General features: G+C 46.0%; 1 protein-coding gene across 1 annotated transcript in view; it reads left to right on the top strand.

The window, feature by feature from the left end:
* Window positions 1–25,877, top strand: part of TTLL11 (tubulin tyrosine ligase like 11) — a 274,108-nt gene that overhangs the window by 91,481 nt on the left and 156,750 nt on the right. The window contains exons 4-5 of the mRNA XM_003911285.4: window positions 11,627–12,202; window positions 25,730–25,825. Coding sequence (XP_003911334.3) covers window positions 11,627–12,202; window positions 25,730–25,825 — 672 coding nt within the window. The remainder of the gene's footprint in view (window positions 1–11,626; window positions 12,203–25,729; window positions 25,826–25,877) is intronic.

Genomic DNA, 25,877 nt, shown 5'->3' with positions numbered 1-25,877 from the left:
GGGAGGCTGAGGCAGGAGAATCACTTGAACCTGGGAGGCTGCAGTTGCAGTGAGCCAAGATCATACCATTGCACTCCAGCCTGGGTGACAGAGTGAGACTCGGTCTCAAGAAAACAAAAAACAGCATTTCACACACATACACACAAACGAGGTACTGAAGAACAAAACAAAATAAAACCTAAAAAAGAAAAAAAAAACAATACCAGTAGATTTCTCATGGCTTAGCTGTGCAGATTAAGTGAAATAACTATTGTAAGGCACCTCATAGGTGCTCATAAATGGTAGTTCTTACTGTTATGTATTATTATTAATAACATTCTAAAGTGTTAGCAGGGGTCCCGATCCAGACTCCAAGAGAGGGTTCTTGTATCTTGTGCAAGAAAGAATTCAGGGCAAGTCTGTAAAGTGGAAGCAAGTTTATTAAGAAAGTAGACAAATAAAAGAATGGCTACTCCATAGAACAGCCCCAAAGGCTGCTGGTTGCCCATTTTATGGTTCTTGATTACATGCTAAACAAAGGGTGGATTATTCGTGCCTCCCCTTTTTAGACCATATAGTGTAACTTCCTGACGTTGCCATGGTATTTGTAAACTGTCATGGCGCGGTGGGAGTGTCACAATGAGGAGGACCAGAGATCACTCTTGTTGCCATCTTGGTTTTAGTGGGTTTCAGCTGGCCTCTTGACAGCAAGCTGTTTTATCAGAAAGGTCTTTTTTTTTTGAGACTGAGTCTCGCTCTGTTGCCCAGGCTGGAGTGCAGTGGTGCGATCTCGGCTCACTGCAAGCTCCGCCTCCCGGGTTCACGCCATTCTCCTGCCTCAGCCTCCCGAGTAGCTGGGACTACAGGCGCCCGCCACCACGTCCGGCTAATTTTTTTGTATTTTTAGTAGAGATGGGATTTCACCGTGTTAGCCAGGATGGTCCCAATCTCCTGACCTCGTGATCCACCCGCCTCAGCCTCCTAAAGTGCTGGGATTACAGGCATGAGCCACTGTGCCCAGTCATCACCAAGGTCTTTATGACCTGTATCTGTGCTGACCTCCTGTCTCATCCTGTGACTTAGAATGCCTCACCTTCTGGGAATGCAACACAGTAGGTTTTAGCCTCGTTCTACCCAGATCCTATTTAAGATGGAGTTGCTCTGGTTCAAATGCCTCTGATAAAAGTATTAAGATGTATTAATACTCTAAGTAATGTATTTAGGGCTGTGAGCATTCCTCTAGGAGCTGATATACGGACCTGAAGATGATATGATTTAGCAGAAAAAGTGTGGCCTTTGGAAATTTGAACACACACCCATGCTCAGATCCTGGCTCCTCAGGGTATAAAATGTGTGATTGGGGAAATAAATTACCCTGTAAATCTCACTTTCCTTGCCTGCGATGGGAGGGCAGGTTGGTAATAATAATAGTATTAGTGTGAATCACATGCAAATGTGTGTGCGTGTGTGTGTAGCTGGGTTTGACTTATAAAAATGACAATTTCATGTGGCTCACTCTTTAATGCCTATCTCACAGGGTTGCTTATTAGAATGGAAAATAATGTATGGGAAGTGCCCAGCACAGAGCTTGTACTGCAGTCAGGTCACCTAGGAAGCTATTGCAGCAATTCAGGTGAGAAATGCTGAGACGATTAAGGGACTGTAAGACGTGTTCAGATGCAGAAATGTCAATTTGGTGATTGGGTGGGGGTGAGTGATGAGGGAGAAGGTGATCTCAGATCTCTGGCTTGGGAGTATGGATGGATGGTGGTAATGTTTACTGTTAGAGGGAACACAGGAGGGGTAGAGTTGAGAGAAAAGACAATGAGCTTAGTTTTGGACGTGTCAAATTTGACATATCTAATTGTATGAGTCTGGAGCCTAAGAGAGGTACGCTCCAGAGATAGAGTGGGGAGTTATCTGCTTTTGAGGCATACTTTAACTGAAGTCCAGGAAGTGATTGGCATCACCCAGGATTAGCGTTTGAAGAAATGTCACCTGTGATCCTGGATACAACATGACAGCATTGAACCAAATGAGACAGAGGCGGGTTTGCATAAGCACTTGCTGAGTCCACCTCCATTAAGACTCTTCCAGTGCTAGCTGGGGACATAGTGGACAAGAGAATTGACGGATGAGGGAAATACTGCCCCTGCCTTCAAGGAGTAAGCAGCGTAGTTAACTCTGCCACTTTTTTGTAGGGTCTTGGAATATGGAGAGAAACCTCTAGTTACAAAGCCTAGAAATGAAAATTCTGGGTTGGGTACAGTGGCTCATGCCCATAATCCCAGCACTTTGGGAGGGTGAGGCAGGAGGACTGCTTGAGCCCAGGAGTTTGAGAACAGCCTGGGCAACATAGCAAGACCCCGTCTCTGCAAAAACAATAAACAAACAAATACATAAGTCAATGAAAATGCTATTGCCTGTCTTGTAGGATTAGATCTCATGTATACATATTGACGTGCCTAGTGCACTGCCTGGCACTGATCAATACTGCAATTGCTCAATACTGCTAGTTTAGCCAAAAGAGCACTGGAAGGGAGGGCACTTTGTTTGAGTGTTGCAAAATAAGACATTCATATTCTTGCATTAAAAAAAAATTTAGGCTGGGCGCGGTGCGGTGGCTCACACCTGTAATCCCAGCACTTTGGGAGGTCGAGGCGGGCGGATCACTTGAGATCAGGAGTTTGAGACCAGCCTGACCAACATAGTGAAACCCCGTCTCTACTGAAATGCAAAACTTAGCCGGGTGTGGTGGCGGGTGCCTGTAATCCCAGCTACTTGGGAGGCTGAGGCACGAGAATCGCTTGAACCCGGGAGGCGGAGGTTGCGGTGAGCCGAGATTGCGCTATTGCACTCCAGCCTGGGTGACAGAGCGAGACTTTGTCTCAAAAAAAAAAAATAAATAAAAAATAAAAAGTTTAGTGTGTAAATTATGGTGGACTGCAAGGGACATAGGACTGTGGTGTGGGGAAGGAGGAAAAGCTGGGCCCAGTGATCTGAAGTGCCTGTGACTATAACCAGTTGTATACACTCGGAAGTGAGCTGAAGATTATTTAGCTAGTTCATTAGCAGGAAATCCTCACTACTGGAAAAACGATTTTAGCTGCAAGGGGAGCTTACTCAGCAGCGGAGTGTTATGTTCCAGGCAGGCTCAGCTGTGATGCCTTCTGGGCTCTCAGTAGGAGACTTGGGGAAGGAGAATGAGGCTGTGGGCCAGGGAGATGAGGCAGGCTGTGGGCTGGACTCTGATGGGGTGGCCCCCAGGAGTTGGGAAATGAGAGGCTGACACCCAGGCGGACCCAGGGAACAGCCGAGTCTCAGGAGACGGGTCCCAGCCACCCATGGGCAAGCACTGGAGGAGAGGATAGGCAGACGCTGAGACTCTGGCCAAGTAGGTTGGGATGAGCCTCACCTGGGAATCTGATCACTTAGGAGGATGATCAGGAAACCAAGGCAGCCTAATACAGATAAAATGAAATGCTAATAATAGTACTGTGAGAGGGAGTAAGTAGCTTGACCAAGGTCCTATAGCTAGGAAGGGGCTGAGCTGAGATCTGAACCCAGGGCAGCCTGACTCCGAAGCCCACGTCCTCTCTGCAGCTGCTGCTCGCAGACATCCAGTACGAGGACTCGGAGGAGGTAAAGGGAAGCTGCAGTCTGAGGACCCCCACGTGCGCCAGGGTCACCCAGGGCCCTTAGGAAGCTAGGCTTTAGGCCAAACAAGCCGGGCTTAGAACCCGTGTGGTAGGGGAATTAGGTGGGACTGGACAGAGGCTGGCTGGAACTGCACTGTGGGGAAGGAGCGGGGAGGCCAGGCAGGGCTGACTCACCAGGCTGTGTCCTCACTTCCCTCAGCTCCAGCAGTTAGGGGCAGGGTGTGAGAAGGGACCCAAGAGGAAGATGGACAGTCTCACAGTGTGACTGGGACCTTCCTATTAAACAGGTTTCAGTGTCCCAGGTGTGTTCTAGGGAGGTTTATGGTTGCTCACAAATGATGGGTAGATATGGCTCACAGAAGGCTGCTGTTCTCCAAAAGCAGGGTCCATTAAGTTGCACTGGTAGCAGGCTGGCATTGGGGTAAAGCAGGTGGAGAGACTGTTTCTTGCCCCTCGAGTTTTCTGAGCAGAAGCACCAGCTGCCTTGAGCAGCTGTGTGATGCTATGTCCACCTCCACAGTGAACTTGAGAACATCTTCAAAGAAAGGGCAGCGTGGCCTGGAACTGACCTAGCTAGATGACTGTAGATTTCTCACTGGACGCTCTGGGCCTCAATTTCCTCATTCTCCATAGAGTGGAGAGTTGGCGATTACATAAAGTAGTATCTTTGCAGAGCATCAAAATTTATAATAGCAGCAAACAAATGTATTCAGAACAAGAATGAGAGAGAGTACTTATTCCAAGTTTTCTTCTGAAAGATTTCTTCAGATGCCTAAATTAATTATGATAGAAACAGCTTAAGGTTGAATATCAGAAGATTTAATGTATTATTTAGGTTGGTGCAAAAGTAATGGTGGTTTTCACCTACTTTCAATGGCGAAACTTCTATTACTTTTGCACCAACCTAATAGTTCTGGTTCTGCTACTAGCTGTGTGGCCTTGGGCAAGTCTCCTTGCCCCTTGGCCTCAGTTTCTTTGTTTATAGTGTGTGTGTGTGTGCTCGCATGTGTGTACTCATGTGTGCATGTGTGTGTGTCTCTGTGTGTGTGTAGTGATGATTCCTTCCTGGGCCTCAAAGGGCTGGTCATGAAGATATGGGGAAGCTCAATATGGAGAAGGACTTTGGGAAGGAAAAGATGTGTGTATAGAGGGTTGCAGGCCAGGAAATGATACTTAGAGGGAACTTCCCAAGGGACCATAGATGATGGGCGGGGCTTTACAGGCAAAAAGGGGCAGGAGGCCGGTGGAGGTCCAGGGAAAGCCGGTGTAAAGGCATCGAGGTGAGAGAGAGGACAGGAGGGAAGGGCAGGAAGCGAGACTGCCAGGGTGCGTTGGTGCTGGCTGCCAAGGAAGGGAGGATCATCCAGGCCATGTGAGGAGTGCATGCAAGGGGTCAGCCCCAACTCCTTGGGGTTAATTGATGCCATCGCTCCAGTAAACTCAGGGTAATCATCAGTGATAAGCCGAACAGGGTTGCTTTCTTTGCTGCTTAGATTTTCTTAACTGGAACTCTTCAAAAGTCAGGGAGTGGTGAAAATGTTTGACCGCACAGTGGCAGGCACTACTTCTCATGGACCCGTGGTTTCCGCACTCACCACGGAGCTGAGAGGTCTGTTCGGATACCTGTGCTCCAGTTCAAGGTATGCCCCATCTGAGTTTAGAGTCTGAGTCTCATCTCTGTCAGACAGCAGCTCTTATTCTTTCTAAGCCTGGGAGACTTGTTGTATCAGAATTAATCATCTGTAGGAGATAACGGACAACCTGGCCTGGTTCCGATGAACAGTAAAGGGCTTGTGGAATATTATAAAGTCCTAAATTAGCTCTGTCTGGAGTCGTGCAAATAATACTCATTTGATGAGGTGAATTCCTCCTCTCCTTGTCCCCACTTTCCTTCAATAAGACCTGCTCCTCTCCCTGTAGTCCCTAAATCTGTACCATCACCCCTCCCCATATTGCTGAAGCCCCAAACCGTGAGCTTACCCATGACCCTTTCGTCTCTCCCTTTTCACATCCATCCAGTCACCATGTGCCCTGATTCTACCTCTTCTCTCAGCTCCTTATTTCAACCCCACTGTCCCTGCCCCAGCGCAGGCCTTCGGAATTTTGATAGCCTCGGGACCTTCCTAAACCTGGCTTTATTCCTTCCAAACTATCTTCTTCCTGGGTGCTCTGGTGATGTGTGGATGCATGTACCTCGTCAGTTGAAACTCCATCCTTCGCCTGCAGATCCAGTATAAATGCAAGATGTTTTGGGGCCTGTTCTGCCCATTCCAGCCTCTGGCCAGGTGCCCTCTTCTTCCTTTCCATCCTATCTCTGCGTAATCTGGCCCATTGTGAGGGCCTCGGCCATCCTCAGGGGCCTGATGACCCCAGATCTCTCTCCCAAGCTCCAGATACATTTCCCAGGGACCACAAACCTCTCCAGGTGTGCGCCCTCCAGGGTCCTCTGCCCCGCTGATCATCTTCCCACTGCCTCCCCCAGCCTTTCCTCCTCCCCTTGTATTCCATGTGACTACCTAGACATAGGGGAATTATCCTTTATGTTCCTGTCTCCCTCTCCCATTCACCCAGTTTTGTTGATTTTAGCTCCAAAATATTTCCTAAACCTCTCTCCTTCCCTCTGACTCCACTGCAGCCTCAGTTTGGGCTTTTCCTCTCTGCCCCAGACCACCCACCCACTTGGGTACATTTTCTGTGTGGTAGCCTGAGGCATCTTCACGTAGTACACATCTAATTAAGTTGCTTTCTTCTTAAAACCTTTCAGGGAGTCCCCATCGTTTTAGGACATTGCTCAAACTCCCTAAACCAACATTCGAGGGCCTTCCCTATGAGGCCTTACCTCCTAGCTAGGCCCGATCTTCCTCCATCCCCTTTCTTCTCATACATCCCTCATTTATTCTGGCATGGGCTCTGGAATCCGCCTGGGTTCAAATCCTGGCTTTGTGACCTATTGGCTGTGTAATCTTTGACAAGTTACTTGACATCTCTGGGCCTCCCTCTCCCTATCTGTAAAATAGGATTGTCGTGAGGATTAAGTGAGATAATACCTCCAAAATGCTTAGAACAGTGCCTGACCCATAGGAAGGCCTCAGCAAGTGTATGCTAATGCCATTACTATTATCGGTGGTGGTGGTGGTATCTGGCCCCTGCCTATCTCACTAATGGGATTTCCATTGCACACCCCCTCCACCTCCTTTATGTTCTCCAGCCATCAGAATTATCTGCAGTTTCCCCGAAGTGTCCTGCCTGTTCCTGCATTCATAACCCCCCACTGAAGCAGCACATCATCTGCCCGAGTCCTTCCTTTCTGCCTCACTGCTCTTTCTCCCATTCTGCCCCAACAGGCCATTCTTGCCCTTTCCATCTGGCCCTAGGTAACCTCACTGCAGACTGCCTTCCATCTTAACTGGACTCAGAAATTGCCTTGAACATTGAGGTAGGAATTTGCCCTGGGTACCAGGCTCATGTCCCTGAGGCTGGCAGGGGCTGGCCCTGCCTCCTGTCTGGCATGCACTGTGTGACATTGATTTTGTCTACCAGAGGCTTGTTTTTGCCTGAGATCTGTAGCGTGTGCCTGTGACATCAAAGGTCTGAGTTGCTAAGATTGGATGCAAATCCACCTGAGTGACAAAGGAGTGCCCTAACTGGTTTTGACTTCTTCAGTATTGCAGACACAGTATTTCTTGAGAAATTGGCCTCTTACCTGCCCCTCATTGCTAATAATGTTTTGTGGCTTGATATTCTAGTTGCTGAATTTCTCCCTCCAAACATTTTAGCTTGCTTCCTCCAAATGCCCTGCTGATTTCCTCAAATGCCTCATAAATCTCAGATCCAAATCTCCTCCTCTTATAGATCATCGCAATGTGCTGATCCAAACAGCACAGCGGGAACTCTCCGGTGTGATGAATGCCACTTGTGTGTTTGTAACGCGGCCTTCAACTGTGGTGATGTCAAGATAAATCACGGTTCAGCACTTGCTTGCTGGCGGAAGCCAGGGACCTTAGTCTGACCCATTTATTTTATAGGTGACTACAACAAAGCCCAGAAAGTTAGGGGACTTTCTCGAGGTCACACAGTCAGAAACAATTGGGACTAAAATCCAGATTTTTTTGTTTTTCACTGTAGTACTATTTCTAGCTTACCAAAAGCTGTGGCTTAAAAAAATTGAAAATTAATTTTAAAATTTTGGTAAAATATACCCAAGATTTACCAGATTAACCATTTTTAAATGAACGTGGTATGTACGTTAAGTGTACCGTGGCATTAAGTACGTTCACATTTTTGTACAACCATCATCCATCTCCAGAATTTTTTTCATGTTGCAAAACTGAAACTCTATACCCATTAATCATTAACTCTCCATTCTCTCCCACCCCAGCTCTGGAAAACACCATTGTAATTTCTGCCTCTATGAATATGACTGCTCTAGGTACCTCATATAAGTGCACTCTTACAGTATTTTTCTTTTTGGGTCTAGTTGATTTTGCTTAGCATAGTATCCTCAGGATACATCCATTTTGTGCCATGTGTGAGTTTCATTTGTAGTGGTGTTTCTTTAAGACCATTTTAATATCTTAGGAGAGTATCTTACTGCTCAGTAGTGTTGGAATTTTGAACGGGGTGACTTTCCCAGTAGCGTTTTCTAAATGTCCACTAGGGGGCAGTAAAAACCACATAAATTTTTCAATAGGCCCGAGGAGTGCCTGGAAATTAGGCCACTACCTCCTCTGTGTATCTCTTTCAGCCATCCGTGTATACAGTTACAAGGTAATGGATTTCAGGTCCAACAGCGGGTTTGGATAAAACTAGAGATACCATCAGTTGTAGCATAAGTGCAAGTCTTCCTCACACTCCAGCCAACACCAGTGCAGAATACTTCATTCAATATATTGGTTTCAGATGGTATTTTTATTTAATTCACTTAATCCAGTGATTCTCAGACAGAGTGCTCATCAGAATCACCTGCGGTGATTTTTCCAAAATACACATGCCCAGGTCTCATCTCAGATTGATTAAGTCAGAATTGCTGAGGCTGGGGCCCAGGTATATCGATGAGATTTCCATTCTGGTCCATGACTTCTTTTTAAGAGCCAACGTGTTACTTTTTAACTTTAATAGCTGCTGGGAAAGGGTCATTCTTAAATAAACCTCAGAGGAGAGCGAATATGAATTCTGAAAAATGTTTCTCTTTTTACGGTAGCAGTGGTGGAAGGGTCTGGTGGCTATGGGAACCACGTTCTGAACAATTGTGAGGGTTTCCTATAGATCACACCTGGGCTTTAACAAGCAAAGAACCCAGACAGAAGATGTGAAACTGGGGCAGTCTGGCCAACTCAGGATCTACAGATATAGTTCCTGGATGGCCATACTCAGGGTCAAAATCTTTTAGGGTGAGGCCAGAGCACAGACCTCAGTACTGTCTGATACATTAGGAGGATCTTTCCTACAGTAATAAGAGGAACAAGAGATCTTCAGTTTTATCTTAGAGGTAAAACTTGAGGTGGGGTAAGGAGACCTCAGTTCTCATCCTGACCATACTACTGGCCAGTTGTGCGACCCAGGGGAAGTCATGTCACCACTCTGAGCCTCAGTTTCCCCCTTGACTTTTGAGAGTACTGGATGTTGATCTCTGAGGATTCTTCTAGTTCTAAAAAATTCAATGATTCTATGAGTATTAATAATCTTGATTTGTATGGCACTATTCTGGCAAAGAGCAGAAGAAGTATTCAGGAATCCAATGAGTGACGGAGACTATTGACCAGGTAGTTTAATTTATTTAAGGCATACACATGGAATTCAAAGGAGAAAATATTGCTCTGGATAATATATTGAACCGTTAGTGTCTTTGGCATAGCAAAAGCTTTCCAGAGGGAAAAATTTCCTATCAGTGCAAACTTGACATTTTTCACTTCCTGATCCATAACTACCATTTGTCCAGCACACTTATATTTACTGTAAAGGGCCAAGTGTACGAATGCTTTGGTTGAATATTAAATAACTACATAAACGTCAAGGTCACAGTTGCAAGAAAGCCTCAGTGGAAGGCCCTGGGAGGCTTGCATTGATCTCTTGTGAAGTTCCATTCTGGGATCCTGCTGACAAGGGGAAACAATTGATGTGGACCATTGTTAAGGCTTTAAGTGTTTCTCCATTGTTAAAGATCTTTTACAAGCCTGGAAAAACTGATAGTGCCCAAGGAATTGGCAAAAGCTTCATTTAGAAATATAGGCTGGTCAAAGAGATAAGCACAAGCCAGAGTGCAGATGTCCTGGGTTGGGCTTACACAGCAAAGGCGGAGGGCTGAAAGGAGTCCCTCACTGGGGCACCCACCAACTCAGCCTGCCGGGCACTGCCCTCAGATTTCAGAGGGGAACTTTCACACCAGAAGCTGCAGAGAGCGTGGCTCCTCTTTCAAATCCACCCTTACATTTCCTCCAGCTTCTCTCTGCTTGTGAAAACCTCCTCTCCTGCCATTTCAGTCCATCCGCTCTCCATAGCTGCAGGAAGCACCTCACCAGCATCCGGGGTAATGAAGCGAGGATGAATTATGCAGATCCACAGGTCCAGACTGACTATCTGGACTGGTCTAGTGCCCGGATAGTTAATTATGTGAGTGTTCCACTGACCTGGAGGTGGGAGGAGAGCAAATACTGTGGACGACGGGATCTGGTTTCAAAAAGATCTCAACAGACGGAAGGATTGGTCAGGTCTACCAGATGAGCTTTAGAAGGGATGTAAACATAAAACAAACATTTCCTGTGCACTAGCTCGGCTCCATGTTTGGTATTGCACTTGGCCCTTTGTACGTTTTAGTTTATTTCATCCTTACAATGACCCAGTGAAGGTAGGTGTGTATATCCCCATTTTTAAAGTGAGGAAACCAAGACATGGTAGGATAGAGAAAGGTCCAAGGGCTTCAGTCATCAATCTAGATTCCAATCCCAATTCTGCCCCTATGTTAGCTGGCAAGTCACTTCATCTTCTAAAAAGAGTGACAGCCAGGCTTTGAGCTTTTTTTTTTTTTTTTGAGACAGAGTCACGTTCTGTCGCCCAGGCTGGAGTGCAGTGGCCAGATCTCAGCTCACTGCAAGCTCCGCCTCCCGGGTTTATGCCATTCTCCTGCCTCAGCCTCCCGAGTAGCTGGGACTACAGGTGGCCGCCACCACGCCCGGCTAATTTTTTTTTTTTTTTTTTTGTATTTTTAGTAGAGACGTGGTTTCACCATGTTCGCCAGGATGGTCTCGATCTCCTGACCGCATGATCCGCCCATCTCAGCCTCCCAAAGTGCTGGGATTACAGGCTTGAGCCATAGCGCCCGGCCTGAACTGTCTTTTATTTCTCAGGTTCTAGATGCTTAGTCTCTTGCATTTATGAATGCATTTAATCCTCAAAACAACCTTACTCCTATTTCACAGATGGAAATGGTGTAGATAACTTAAGTTACTTGTCCAAGGCTGCAGGGTAAGGAGCAGGGCCAGTGTCTGAGCCCAGGCCATCTGACTCCAACACCCATGGCCTTAGCATCTGCTGTGCCCTCTCTGTTCCCAACATAAAAAGGCACAACCATATTTTCTGTGAGGGTTAGATGAGCTAATTAGGTAATCGCCTGATATAGTGCCTGGCATTTCACAGGTGCTCATAAATAATATTAGCTCACCATCATTATCATTCTCAGCCCTATTATTAGTCATATGACCTGTTCAAAGTGTAGCTAATAACTGGCAAAGCAGGATTTGAACCCAAGTCTTATGACTGCCAATCCACTATGCTCTCCACCTCGCTCTGGAGCACAAGACTGGGGACAATCCTGATGTCACTATCTCAGTACCTGGTGCAGTGTAGTCTCCACGGAAGATGCTCAGCCCCTGCTCAGATCGGCAGGGATCATCTTGTCACTCATTCACCACACATTTGCTAAGGCCCCGCTCTGTGTTAGGGATCCAGAGGGAAAAGAATATAATGTCTGCCATCCTTTTCTCCCCCTCCAGGTTCGAATGGTGAAAGACGATGACCCCTCCTGGAAGCCCACTTTTATCGTGAAACCTGATGGTGGTTGTCAGGGTGACGGAATCTACCTCATTAAAGACCCCAGTGACATCCGCCTGGCAGGGACCCTCCAGAGCAGGCCGGCGGTGGTCCAGGAGTACATCTGCAAACCTCTCCTTATCGACAAGCTCAAGTTTGATATTCGTCTGTATGTCTTACTCAAGTCCTTAGACCCCTTAGAGATTTATATAGCCAAAGACGGACTCTCTAGGTTTTGTACCGAGCCATATCAGGAGCCCACCTCCAAAAACCTGCACCACATCTTTATGCACTTAACCAACTATTCACTGAACATCCACAGCGGCAACTTCGTCCATTCGGACAGTGCTAGCACCGGCAGCAAAAGGACTTTTTCCAGCATCCTTTGTAGACTGTCTTCCAAAGGCGTTGACATCAAGAAGGTCTGGTCTGACATCATCTCCCTGGTGATTAAGACGGTCATCGCGCTGACTCCAGAGCTCAAAGTCTTCTACCAGTCAGACATCCCCACGGGGCGGCCGGGCCCCACATGCTTCCAGGTAACCATTGCCAGTTCCCAGCCTGCGTTTCCAGCCTTAACCGGCCTCAAGAGGGCTCTCTGGCTTCGTGTGGGATGAGTGATCAGGGTGGGATGGCCAGAGGATGGGACAGGGTTGGTGGTGCTCTGGGCTTGGGTGTTAAACCTGGGCCCAACTTCCAGCTTTCTGTTTGCTCGCCATGTGATTTGGGGCAAGCTACTTCCCTTCTGTTACTTGTAAAATGAAATGAAGAATACCTACCTTAAAAGGTTCTTGTAAGAATTAAATGAGATAACGTATGTAAAGCAGAGTTTTACATTCATTCATTTACTCATTCATTCATTCACTTGCTCATTCAACAGCTTTTGCCATACGCTTAGAAGGGGTCCGGCATTGTCCTGGGTTCTGTTGAGACAGTAAGTCAGGGCCCTGCTTGCTGATGCATAGAGTCTGTTGTGAGAGACGTATAATTTAAAAAGCAATGATTATGAAGGGTTATAAGTGCTAGAGTAGAAAAGGAAACGTCTGAGGTGCTGAGATTGTGAGGCCACGTAACATTCTCTGGGCGGGAGTGGCGTGGTCAGAGAAGGCTTCCCAGAAGAAATGGCAGTCGAACTGGAACCTGGAGCGAGAGTTAGATGAAGCAGGAGAAACTGGGTAGGGGTGGGGGAGGCAAAGCGTTCCAGGTAGAAACGTGCTGAAGCCAGAGAGGTGAATGGGAAGCAGGAGGCACTGGAAGAGGTTGAGTATGGTTGCTGGGTGGGGTTTAAGGCAGAGATGTAGGGGGAGATGAGGAAAGGTGAGGTGGGAGAGGAAGCTATAGGGGCTGTGTCGAGAGCCTTGGTATTGCCGGGGGTGGAGGGTGCAGTCCCTGGAGAATTTTAAGCAGGGGAAAGATGCACTCAGATTTGCATGTTACAAAGAACAGTGTGTCTACAGGGTAAAGAACACACTGAGACAAGGCCAGAAGTTGGGAGGTCCCTAGGAGACAGTTGCTTTCACACAAGTGGGAGAGGACACTGGTTTGGACTGGGAAGGTTGTGGTGCAGATAGGGGAAATAGACAGATCTGGGTGACAGGGAAGGAACTAGAGGGGCTCAGTTTGGTGACTGGATGAGGCTGGAGAGAGAGGAGAGATGGTGGCAGTGAGGGCAGGGAGGAAACGAGGCTGATGTGCAGGTGGCTTGGGTACTTGCATGGATGGATAGAGGCCCCTGGAAGAGGACCAGGCTGTTGGGGGAAGGTTGGGAGTTGGACTTAAAGTGCCTATGTGACATCCAAGTGGAGAGATTGAGGGGACAATTGGATATTTGGAGCTTGGAGTTCAGGAGACAGAGGTCTGGGTCGGGGACGGAGATGGGAACTCGTCAGCAAATGGTGACCAAAGAGGGTGACGAGAGGACTGAGAAGACACCTGTGATCATCATCATTTCACTAAGGGACAGGCAGGGGAGGGGGAGGGAGCCAGGAAAGGAGGCCAAGAAGCAGTGTCTTGAGATAGAATAAATATCAGGAGAGAAGGAGCACGAGTGGCAAGGAGGAGGTGCTCAGGGAAGCAGGCAGGGATAGCGCGTCAAATGCTGCTGAGATGCCGGGCAAGACCAGCCCTGAAACTGTCCACTCCACTCATAAGGAGTTGACTGGAGAATTGTCTTCAGCAGAGCGATGGAGCCAGGGCCAGAGTCTGGTGGACTCAGCCAGAATGTGGGAGGGAAGGAAATGAGGAATGAGGCTGGAACATTCTTACAGGCCATTTAGCTGTGACAGTGCGGGGTGGGCAGACATGGTGTCCATACACTCCATAGGTACACACTTTCCTGCCCCCAGATCAATCAGTGAGGGGAGGAGAAGAGAAGACAAGGAACCTCTGGCACCCTCTCCATCTAATCCTTAAAGTCATTTTGTAGCACTCGATATATATGAAAAAAGAATACATGAAACATACTTGTAAGCCATGAAGCCAAACAACAAAATGATTATCTCAAACCCTCCTCCCAACCCAAGATCTCCAACCAGTATGTTTCACCCCCATACCATGTCCCTGCCCAGCTCTGGGATAGACATTACCCTGAATTTTATGTTTATTATTTCCTTGCTTTTGAAGATACTTTTATTAGGTGTGAATGTATCCCTAAATAATATATTGTTTTGTTTTGCTTGTTTTTGAGTTTTATAAAAATGCTATTATAAAGTATGGAGTCTTCTGCAACATTCTTTTCCACTACACATAAGGTTTCAAAGGTCCACCCATGCTGGTGGGGGTCGTGGATACTGTCTCATTTGCACTGTTGTAGATTCCATTGTGAATATGCACAGTTTATTATCAGTTCTTCTGTCGAGGAACATTTGGGTTATTTCCAGTCTACAGCAGGCAGGTGACAGGTCTCTTGGGACAAGAAGTGAGAAGGGAGGGAGTGGGGCAGTGTCTCTAGTGGATGGGACATTCATTCAACAACAGAAGAGGAGGCTGGTCCCAAAGTGCAGCCCCAAACCCAGAGAGGACACCCCAGGGGCTGGGCACCAGTCAGCAGGATTTCCAGGCAGGCTGGAGGGGAATTTTTGGAGGGGAATTCAGGCCATGATCAGTACCAGGAAGGGGTAATTGCCATCCAGAAATCTGTCCCGAGAAACTGGACCCCTGGCCTTAGGTTCCCAGGGAGGATGGACAGCTCGGCCATCAGGTAGGAGGCTTAAAACATTAGAAAGGAGAAAAGGGCAGAACTTAGAGGTAGGACCAGAGAAAACAAGTCCCGACCTAAGCCATCAAAAAGTTAGGGTCAAGGAGATAAGTTGCAACGTGGACATGTCCAGGGGTCATCCCGGGGGACCATGTGGTCGGATCTGTTTGACAATGACAGCTATTCCAGGAGTATCATGTGGGCCCGGCATGCAGAGCCAAGCCGCAGAGCCCTGGTTTGGACCGAGTGGCAGGGTGGAGGGCAAGGCTGGTTGTTTTGCTGCTTGTCTTGCTGTGGACAGGCACATGGGTTAGCCATCAGTAGGGCCCAAGCTGTGGGGAGCTGGTGGAGGGGGCAGACAGGGAGGGAGCTGCTGATTTGGACAGATCATGTCTGCAAATGGAACCACAGCCTTGGGACTGTTTCCCACTGCTTGACCACACTAAATGCTTCCAGGCCTGGGCGAGAGGAGGAGCACAGGGGGAGGCCAGGCTCAAGGAAGCGCTCTTCCTCTTTCCAGCTGTGCGGGCTCGGGCGTGTTTCTTCACCACTCCGAGCCTCTGCTTCTTTCTCTGTAAATCACCTACGCTCACTTCCCTGCCTGCCTCTTATTGTGAAGTAATGTGGGTGACAACACTTTGACAGGGTATAAGGTATTAGGTATTTGGAATTTGTCTTACCATACATTTCAGATTCCGAGTCATTAAGGGAGAAAATGGTATCCTTTTCTCCTTGGAGCCCTCTCTTACTTTATTCTTATCACTTGTAAGAGCACTTTTCAGTTTGGGTCTCACATACCTGAGCTGACTTGGAACCTAGAGATTTAGGGACCTGGTTAGGTTCTGCCATTGACTTGCTGTGTGTTCTTGTGTATAAGTCACTTAACTTCTCTGCGCCTCATCTTCCTTGCCTGCCTCACCGGGTTGTTGTCAAATTCCAATATGATAAAGATATGATAAAGATTTTCAAGCTGTAATGTTCTGTGCAGATAGAACACATGACTTCTTTGCCATACAGCCCCTCTCGCTTGTTGCCTGGGCTTGACCCAGATTGCAGCATTCCAGAACGTAAACTCTAGCCAAAGAAATCACATTTATCTTAAACTTATGACGGTGACCCCTTTCCAGTCATAGCCACAATAACGACTTGGGAAATTGTGATGGCCCAGAGCAGTTGCGGGCACTGCTCAGGCTGTGGGCAGGTTTCCTGTAATCTGCTGCTAAGGAACGTGGCTTCCCTGTCATTCCCAGCCTGTCCCCTGTCATTGCCTAGGTAACTCCCAGCAACATATCCTCATGTCAGTCTTCTTGAGGGCACCAGTGTGCTCTGGCTTGTACAGCAAGGTCTGTCTCAGTGTAGATGAATCATATGGCAGAAATAACACATGCGGAGGAAAGGCTTCCAGCTCAGCTTTCAAGAACGTTCAGTTCCATTGCTTGGTCTGTATCTTCTTCTAGCTCCCTGTATCTAATTCTCTCCTTGGCCCATGATCCTTTCCCTTAGATGCCTGAAGGAGATGCTGTTCCTAAATCCTAAGATGTTTTTCCTCTTTATCCTTTGTTCTTTTTGACCTCCTCCTTACCCTTCAGCCCAGTTACCCCAAGGGAAGAAGGCCAAGGAACAATGCAGCAAGTGCTCAAGGGCTTGGATTTGGTATTTAGACGGCCTGGGTTTGAGCTAACCCTGGCACCTGTAGCTGGTCTTCTTGGCAAGTTAACAATTCTTAGCCTCAGCTTCCTTATCTGCAGTTACAGACCATATTTGTACCTCCCTCTCAGAATTATTGTAAGTGCAAATAAGAGCAAACTAGGAAGAATATTTAGCACAGCACCTAGCACATAGGAAGCACTTAATAAATGACAGTTTTACGATTATTCCATTGTTTGTTATCTGTAACCACAACAGCTCTCAAATTTGTTTATGACGAAGTCCCTTAAAATTATAAGAAACCATGAAATATTCACATTTTAAACTTAACGGGAACACGAGCATTCCAAGGAGCATAGTTTGAAAACCATTTCCTTAGCCTGGCATTTGTCACCCCCGACCCCGGCCCCAATCTAGCTTCCCTGTACCCTCCCTGAGCCCTGCAGTCTTGAAAAACAGATCCAATTGCTGTCTTGGACATAATTTGTGCTTTCCTATTGCTGCCTTTTGGTTCTCTTCTGTCTTGGCTGACCTGGCACGCTCTCTCCCATTCTTGCTGTTTCTTGAACTTCAATGCCTTCTAAGGTGCTATTCAAGCCCCACCTCCTAGATAAAGCCTTCCTCCAAAAACCACTTCTGATATTTCAGCTTCTTCTTCCTTTGGACTTTAACACATTCCCTGAGCACCCACTGAGAAAAGCCCTGAGCTAGTATGGGCGTGTGGTTATGGATAAGACAAGGTCCCTGCTCCGAGGGGGTGCACAGTGTAGTGGGGAGAGCTGACTCATGAGAACTCCAGTCCCTTGTAAAAAAATGCTATGAGAGGGTCCATGTGGGATGCTGGGAGAGCCCAGAAAAGGGAGTCGTTAACTTTGCCTAACCCTGTCAGGGAAGGCTTCCCCGAGGAGGAGATGCTTAAACTGGAGCATAAAGCATGAATAAGGGTTTGCCAAGAGGAATATGATAAAAGCATACACTCCCAGTTTTTCTCCTATGTCCCTGGCTCTTGCTTCTCAGCCTCTTCTTCTGGACCTGTCAGTGTTGGAGAGTCTCAGGGCTCCATCCTTGGAAAGGTGTCCGCCTATTGGCAATCACTCCTAAATGATCCCACGTAGCCTCCATGGCTTTAAGCACCAGTTCTGTGCTATTGGTGCCCACAGCTGTATTTCCAGTCCTGACCTTTCCTTGAGCTCCAGACTGGTATATCCCAGTGCCCACTTTAATTTTCTACTTGGATAGTTAATAGCCATCAAACACTGAACATGTCCAAAGTCAAGCTCTTGACTTCCCTCCCAAACCTACTCTCTATTGTCTTTACTGTTTCAGTAAACGAGTGCCATTCAGTCAGTCACTCAGTCCAAAAGCCTGAGACATCCTTCTTTTCTGTGTTTCCCTCCTTCATACATCCAATCCATAAGCAACTCTTACAAATATCCTTTAAAATATTCCCAAATGCAACCACTTCTAACCAACTCCACTGTTGCCATCCCAGTCTAGGCAGCCATCACCTCACACTTGAATGGCTGCCATAGCCACCTTTGCTGCCTATAGCCTATTTTTCTTACTGTAGCCAAGGAGATGCTTTGAAACACAAGCTGGATTCAGTTACTTTCCTCACTGAAACCCTCCAATGGCTTTTTCATTGCACTTACAATCCTAGCTCCTTCTCATGGTCTACAAGATGCAGTACCATCTGCCCCATGTCTATCTGACCTCATCTTCTGCCCCTCTGCCTCTCGCTCTCTCATTGCTGTTCTTCAGAAGTGGCCTTTGTTCTTGCTGTTCCCTCTGCCTGGAATGCTCTTCCCCAGCTATTCAAACATGACTTATTCTTTTTATTTTTATTTTTTTTTTTTTTTTTTTTTTTTTTTTGAGACGGAGTCTCGCTCTGTAGCCCAGGCTAGAGTGCAGTGGCCGGATCTCAGCTCACTGCAAGCTCCGCCTCCCGGGTTCACGCCATTCTCCGGCCTCAGCCTCCCGAGTAGCTGGGACTACAGGCGCCCGCCACCTCGCCCGGCTAGTTTTTTGTATTTCTTAGTAGAGACGGGGTTTCACCGTGTTAGCCAGGATGGTCTCGATCTCCTGACCTCGTGATCCACCCGTCTCGGCCTCCCAAAGTGCTGGGATTACAGGCTTGAGCCACCGCGCCCGGCCTCTTTTTATTTTTTTGAGATGGAGTTTCACTCTTGTTGACACAGGCTGGAGTGCAATGGCACCATCTCAGCTCACTGCAACTTCCGCTTCCTGGGTTCAAGCGATTCTCCTCCCTCAGCCTCCCAAGTAGCTGGGATTACAGCTACCTGCCACCATGCCCACCTAATTTTTTAAAATATTAGTAGAGATAGGGTTTCACCATGTTGGTGAGGCTGGTCTCGAACTCCTGACCTCAGGCAATCCACCCACTCGGCCTCCCAAAGTGCTGGGATTACAGGTGTGAGCCATCATGCCCAGCCCAAAAATGACTTATTCTCTCACTTTATTCAGCCCCTGTCCATATGTCACCTCCCTGAGACTTTTGCTTCTGGTGATGAGGGAGTAACAAAGACTAAATGTAACCTTCTGCAAACAACTAGACTATCAGAAATATATATGAATACGTACATGAAAGAAGCATTTTCAGACTTTGGACCACAGATAACTCAGCACTGTGATCTCTGAGAAAAGGGGGAAAAAACCAAGGTGAGTCTTATGGTTGCCTGAGCTTTTCGTCTGGGGGCAATTTTTGGAATATGGACACAGAGGAGGTGAACCTAAACAGCGTCCAGTGACCTCACTGAGTTGAGGAGATGAAGATTGAAGTTTGGGAAGGCTAAGGTGGCTGGAAGTTGTGGGGCAGAATTATAGAAAGGAAGGAGCTAAGCAGGAAAAGAGCTCCAGAAAGCTGCATGGGATCTCAGTGGGTCTCTGCTGAGTCCTAGGCTGTGCATGCATGGAGGGTTAATCCACAAAACTGGACAAAGAATAATTGGGGGACTGATAAGCTGAACCATTTCCAGGGCTCACACAGGGCAGAGAGGCATTCGAGCACTGAAAAGTTGGAGTGAAGAGTCTTTGGTGATGGCTGGGAGCATGCAATGGAGTCTCCAAAGAAGTTCTGCCTTAATGGGGAGGGTTAAATCTTCCCTGGGATGAAGATTACTCTAGATCCATCCTATTCACCATAAGCAAAAGGCTTTGAAGGCATCAGTCTGATTTGCAAATAACTGACTGCCAAAACAAAGCCCAGCACTTTAAAAGGAAGACAAAGTCCAGACTCTCAGCATTGAAATATCACAATGTCCGGCATTCAATTATAAAAAATCTCTAAACATTCCACAAAACAGGAAAAGGTAACCTTTACCAATGGGGGAATCATTTAAGAGAAACAGATCCAAAAATATCAGAAATGATGAAACTAGCAGGAAAAGGATACTAAAACAGCTGTTATAACTATATACAGAAATTTTAAGGAACATATAAGCTTAGTGAAGAGAGAAATGGAAGCTAGTGAAAAGAGCCAAATGAAACTTCTATAACAGAAAATATAATCTCTGAGGTGAAAATATCACTGGATGTGATTAACAGCAAATTAGACGCTGAAGTAGAAATCATCAGTGAACTTGAAGACATAGCAATAGAAAGTGTCCAAAAATAGAGAAAAATGACAAGGAAAAAAAGAACAGATTCTCAGTGGACTATGATCCAACATCAGGTGGTCTAACATGTGTAATTGAAGTCCCAGGGCAGAAGAGAGAGGGAATATAAAAAAACTTTTGAAGAAATAATGGCCAAAATTTTCCAGATTTGAAAAAAATCTATCAACCCACCATCTAAGAAGCTCAAAACATTCCAAGTAAAATACACACACACACTCCCCCCCACATTATAATCACACTATTGGAAAATCAGTGATGATCAGAAAATCTTAAAAGCAGTCAGAAAGAAAAGATACACTATGTTCAGAAGAACAAAGAATAACCACAATGTTCTCATCAGAAACTGTTCTGGCCAGAGACAATGGAATGACAAGTGTCTCCTCTTTAAAAAGGCCCCCCTGGCTCTCCTAGGTGGATCACCAAATGCTCCCCTCCACCCACTGTATCACACTCTGTGCTCTTACCTCGCTCTCATTATTGACTTGCTTGTGGTATCTCTTCCCTCTAAAACATAAGCTACAAGGGGGTAGGAGTTTTGTCTTATCACTGCTTTATGCTCAGTGCCAAGAACAGTGCCTGGTATCTAGTAGTGCCCAATAAATAATTGATAAAGTAAGTAATGCCTTCAGGCAGAAAAGTATGAGGGCAGAGAGCAGTAAAGCATCCTTGAACTACTAATGTTTCAGCACAATGAGAGCCCAAGATGTGTAGTAGTAGCAAGTGGGAGGAGATAAAGCTGGAGTGTTGACAGATGTCAGGCCATAGAGCAATTTGTAGGACATGCTGTGGGACTTGTGCTTCATTTTGTAGACAGGGATTTTATGCAGAGGAGTGTTAATAGTCTATTTGCACTTCAGAAAAATGGCTCTGGCAGCCCCTTGTGTCAGATGAATTAGAGGGGCGAGTTTGAGAGCAGAGGAAAGGCGAGAGATGGCATAGACTTGCGGAGAGTAGAAGCAGAGGGAATGGGCCAGGTCTAGAAAGTTTTTTAGAAGGTAGAATATGCAGGTGTTAGTGACCAGCTAGTTGTAAGGGATGAAGAGGAAAGTTTTCACTTGTGCGATTGGGTGGATAAGGAATACAGAAAGCAAAGGAGATTTTAGAAAAATACGGTGTATTCGTTACCTATTGCTGTGTAGCAAATTACCCCAAACCTTAGGAGCTTAAAACAACAAATATATCCACTGTCTTGCAGTATACGTGGGTCAGGAATTTATGCTTAGCTGATTGCTTTTGGCTCAAAGTCTCTCGCAAGGCTGCAACCCACATGTTGGCCAGGACTGCAGTCACCTCAGAACTTAACTGGGGAAAGCTCCTCCTCCAAGCCCACTCCCATGCCTGTTGGCAGGTCTCAGGTACCCCCTGACTGTTGGCTGGAGAAATCAGTACCTTGTCACCTGGGCGTCTCCATGGGACAGCTCACGACAATATGGCAACTGGCCTCCCTCCGAGTGAGTGAGCAAGAGAGTGAGAGAAAGCACCCCAAGATAGAAGCCACAGTCTTTTTATAACCCAATATTAGAGGAGACATTTCATCATTTCTGCCCTATTCTGTTAGAAACAATTCACTGGGTGAGGTCATACCCCAGTGTGTGTGAGGGGGGATTACATAAAAGGAATGAATACCAGGAGGTAGGGATCATTGGGACCATCTTAGAAAGAGTTGACCACAGAGTGCATTTGGATACACTGAATTTGTGGACTCTAGGACCTCCCAGTTGGGGATACTCTGGATGCAGATGGAAGCATAGGTGTGGGGCTCAGGAATGAACCCCTGTTGTTGGGCTGTAGTTTGGAGCCTTCGCATAAATTTATAATTAATGGCTCAGGAATCTCCCCAACTTGATTTGAAGCTTCTGGAGGTCATGAATGAAGGACAGATACCTTTAAACCCCCCAGGGAGCCCCTCAAGTAGGAAGTTCTCAACACATAGGGGAGGCAGAATATCACATGGTTGAAAAGCTGTCTCTCCGTTTGACAATTCCTGCTCTGTTAGAGGGACTTGGAAAGAGGCTTTCCCATTTCTAAGCTGCATGTTCCTTGTCTGCACAAAGTGGATTTAAAAAAAAAAAAAGAAAGTACAGCTTTTTTTTTCTGGGAACCCCAGTATATCACATAGGTAAAAGGTAAAATTTGATCTGATCGGTTGGCCTCCCCCTTGCGACCCCAGAAAAGAACCCCAGTTTGAAAACCACTGGACCAAGTAAATACCTGATTTTCTGCCAACTGGGACATTCTGTGATTTTATGACAGGATAACTCTACATCTCTCCCAGTTATGTGATTCTGTTTATTAAGATCCATTGATGCTACATATTTTATTGGACTTTTGAAAAGAAAATCATGCATATTTCCTTGAACTTATTAAAAAATGTCATAAAGCTGACTCTCATTAAGCACTTTCTATGTATCAAGCACTATGCAAAAAATGTTATATTGCATTATCTTTATTTAATCTTTTCTCCCCTACTGGAGTCTAAGACTTTGTTTAGATCACTGTTGTATTTCCAGCAGCTAGAATAGTTCTTGCGACATAGAAAGCATTAAATAAATATCTTCTGGGCCGGACGCGGTGGCTCACACGTGTAATCCCAGAACTTTGGGAGGACAAGGCAGTTGGATCACCTGAGGCCAGGAGTTTGAGACTAGCCTGGCCAACATGGTGAAACCCCGTCTCTACTAAAAATATAAAAATTACCTTGGCGTGGTGGCACATGCCTGTAATCCCAGTTACTCGGGAGGCTGAGGCAGGAAAATCACTTGAACCTGGGAGGCAGAGGTTGCAGTGAGCTGAGATGGTGCTGTTGCACTCCAGCCTGGGCAACAAGAGAGAAACTCCGTCTCTAAATAAATAAATAAATAAATAAATAAATAAATAAAATAAATTAAAAATAAAGACTTTCTGAATGGATGAACTAAGGTAAATAAGTACTATTCATAGTTCCATTTTATGGATGAGGAAACTTGGGCTTAGAGCTGCTAAGTAACTTGCCTGTAGTCACACAAGTTAAAAGCAGAATTAAAATATGAAATGAGCCCCTCTTGACTACAAAGCACACTAATGCCATTTCTTTTTGGTGGAATTGGCAGGAAACTGGAAAGAGATAGCATATATTGAGTACCTTCTATATGATGAGCATAGGCCTAGGTATTGCTTTTCACTGCCATTATCAACAACCCTTACAGATAGCTATTGTTATCCTCATTTTTCAAATGAGATCATGGAGGCTCAGAGTAGTGAGGCACCTTACCTAGAGTCATCTAGCTAGTGTAAGGGACTGAGCTGGGATTGGAGCCCAGGTCTTTCTGACTCCAAAGCATTCCTGTACAAGATCCAGCATATTCAAAAACATGCACTCAAGTTTAGGTTCTGGAAAATATCATGCCACTGGTGGGTAGAGATCAATAGGCCTGATGAGGCTTTACCACCCCTGCTCCAGCTCCCAGCATTCCCAGCTTTACATTCATGAAACCACTGGGCATTGAACTGGGAAGAGTCCACCAGGCTGAGAAAGTACAAAATATACCAAAAAATAAGAGTTGATGACTAAGGATGATAAACGTCGTCACCACAGCCTGCTGCTCTCTGTAGCCTCATCAACATCACATGTCTCAGACCAGGTCTGAAGTTAGACTGATGATGTCACCAGAGTCTCTAAAAGGGCTCATCACTCACATCCACTTGTCATGTATTATTAAGCAGATCTATAATACATGTAACATTTTCTACTGAATTTCCATTTCTTTCTTTTCATGACCAAGGAAAGAAAAATAGAGTGAGGATGACTTTTCCCAACTTTTCATCCTTATTGCCCTTCACTGAAAAATAACTTCATCTTGAATCACCTCCCAAAAATGGTCATTCAGGCTCTAATTTCATTAATAAGGATGGAGCTACAGTTTAATAATTATCATTTAACTAATGCATATTCTATATAGACAAGTAAATGGATTTCCCTCATCTTTCCTCCTTAAATCCACAGAGAAGGGGAGTCTACAACCCTATCTTTTTCTTTTTTCTCTTTATTCTCCACATTACTTTTTGAGACTTGGGGTTCTATTAATTATGTTAGAAATTTTCTGCATTATCACTTCTGTAGCGATAACGAGAGTCCTCTGGAGAATCGAAAGTCCTTGTCGTCTAAATCAGAATCTCATTAGGGGCAGCGATCTCAAGGATGAGCAAAAGTTATCCAGATGAAGAGTTTTTTTAGGCAGAGAACAAAATGCTCATGAGTGGCTGGCCCCGATTGTAGGGCCTGTAAGGAATGGAAAGAAACCTGAGTGACTGGAAGACAAAGCTTCACCCAAGGCAGAGTGCTGGATGTAAGAGCAGGTGTGAAGCAAACAGTGTTGGAGAACTCCAACGGTGCAGGGCCCTGTGCTTAGAAGGGCTCTGAGCTTGATTTAACGTGCTGTGTTGTCACATCCTATTGTGAAACTGTTCATCCTTTTTGAACAGAGGGCCCTGCATTTTCATGTTGCACTAGGCCACATAAATTGTGTAGTCAGTCCTGCTTGGGTGTGAAAGCCAGCTCTGTCATTGATTAACTAGCTAGGCGGTCTCTGGGAAATCCACTGGCCTTCCTGAGATTCAGTTTCTGCTTCTGTAAAGCGGAGCACACAATCCTTTCTTCAAATACACTGTCATGAGGATTCAATGAGACTATGAATAATCAGTGCTTTGTATAGTAATGGGTGCCTGGTAGGTGCCTAATCAATATTCCTGTCTTCTTAACTAAGAGAGTGTATCTGAATCACCTGGGGAATTTGCTTTTTTTCAAAATACATTAACCTGGGTTCTGCTCTGAGCACTTCTGACTCTGTGGGGATGTGGTGGGGTTTTTTTGTTTGTTTGTTTTTTGAGAGAGTCTTGTTCTGTCACCCAGGTTGGAGTGCAGTGGCACCATCTTGGCTCACTGCAACCTCCACCTCTTGGGTTCAAGCAGTTCTCCTGCTTCAGCCTTCCATGTAGCTGGGACTACAGGTTCACACCACGACACCCAGCTAATTTTTGTATTTTTAGTAGAAACGGTGTTTTGCCATGTTGGCGAGGCTGGTCTCAAACTCCTGACCTCAGGTGATCTGCCTGCCTTGGCCTCCCAAAGTGCTGGGATTACAGGCATGAGCCACCAAGCCCGGCCGATGTGGTGGTTTTTAACGAGGTCTTTATATGACACTGATGTATATCTCAGGTTTCCAAAAGCAGCCTTAGATTCTCAGAGAGCTAGCTAAGAAGCCAGAGAGAAGCAGAAGAAAAGGCAGAGGGAGAAATCGATGGACTACTACTCATCCTCAACATAAAAAACCTGTTAAAGAAGAAAGAGGTCATCAACTTAACAGCCCTTCAGATGACAAAGACAGTGCTGAAATGCACTGTGGGAACTCATCCCATTATCAAGGTTCCTATAAAATTTTCTGCTGCCCATTTGGTCTGACAAGTACCCCCAGAGGAAGAGGGGCTGTGGACAAGAGAAGCCAGGGTCAAGGCCAAGGTTGGGGACTGAGTTTGAACTTATTTTCAACTTAATGACCCTAATACCGTACTCAATAGAGACAGTAATTCTGAATTGTGTTTATCCTGCCCAGATTTTAGGCTTTGACATTCTTCTAATGAAAAATCTGAAGCCTATACTACTTGAAGTAAATGCAAATCCCAGTATGAGAATCGAACATGAGCATGAAGTAAGTATTTTGAGCATCTCATTGACTATGTTGCCATACAGCTGAATATTCC

Source organism: Papio anubis, chromosome 13 (genome assembly GCF_008728515.1).
Source record: "Papio anubis isolate 15944 chromosome 13, Panubis1.0, whole genome shotgun sequence".
In the NCBI taxonomy this organism is placed as follows: domain Eukaryota; kingdom Metazoa; phylum Chordata; class Mammalia; order Primates; family Cercopithecidae; genus Papio; species Papio anubis.
Note: the sequence above shows the minus strand (reverse complement) of the source record. Positions and strands in the feature narration are given on the sequence as shown.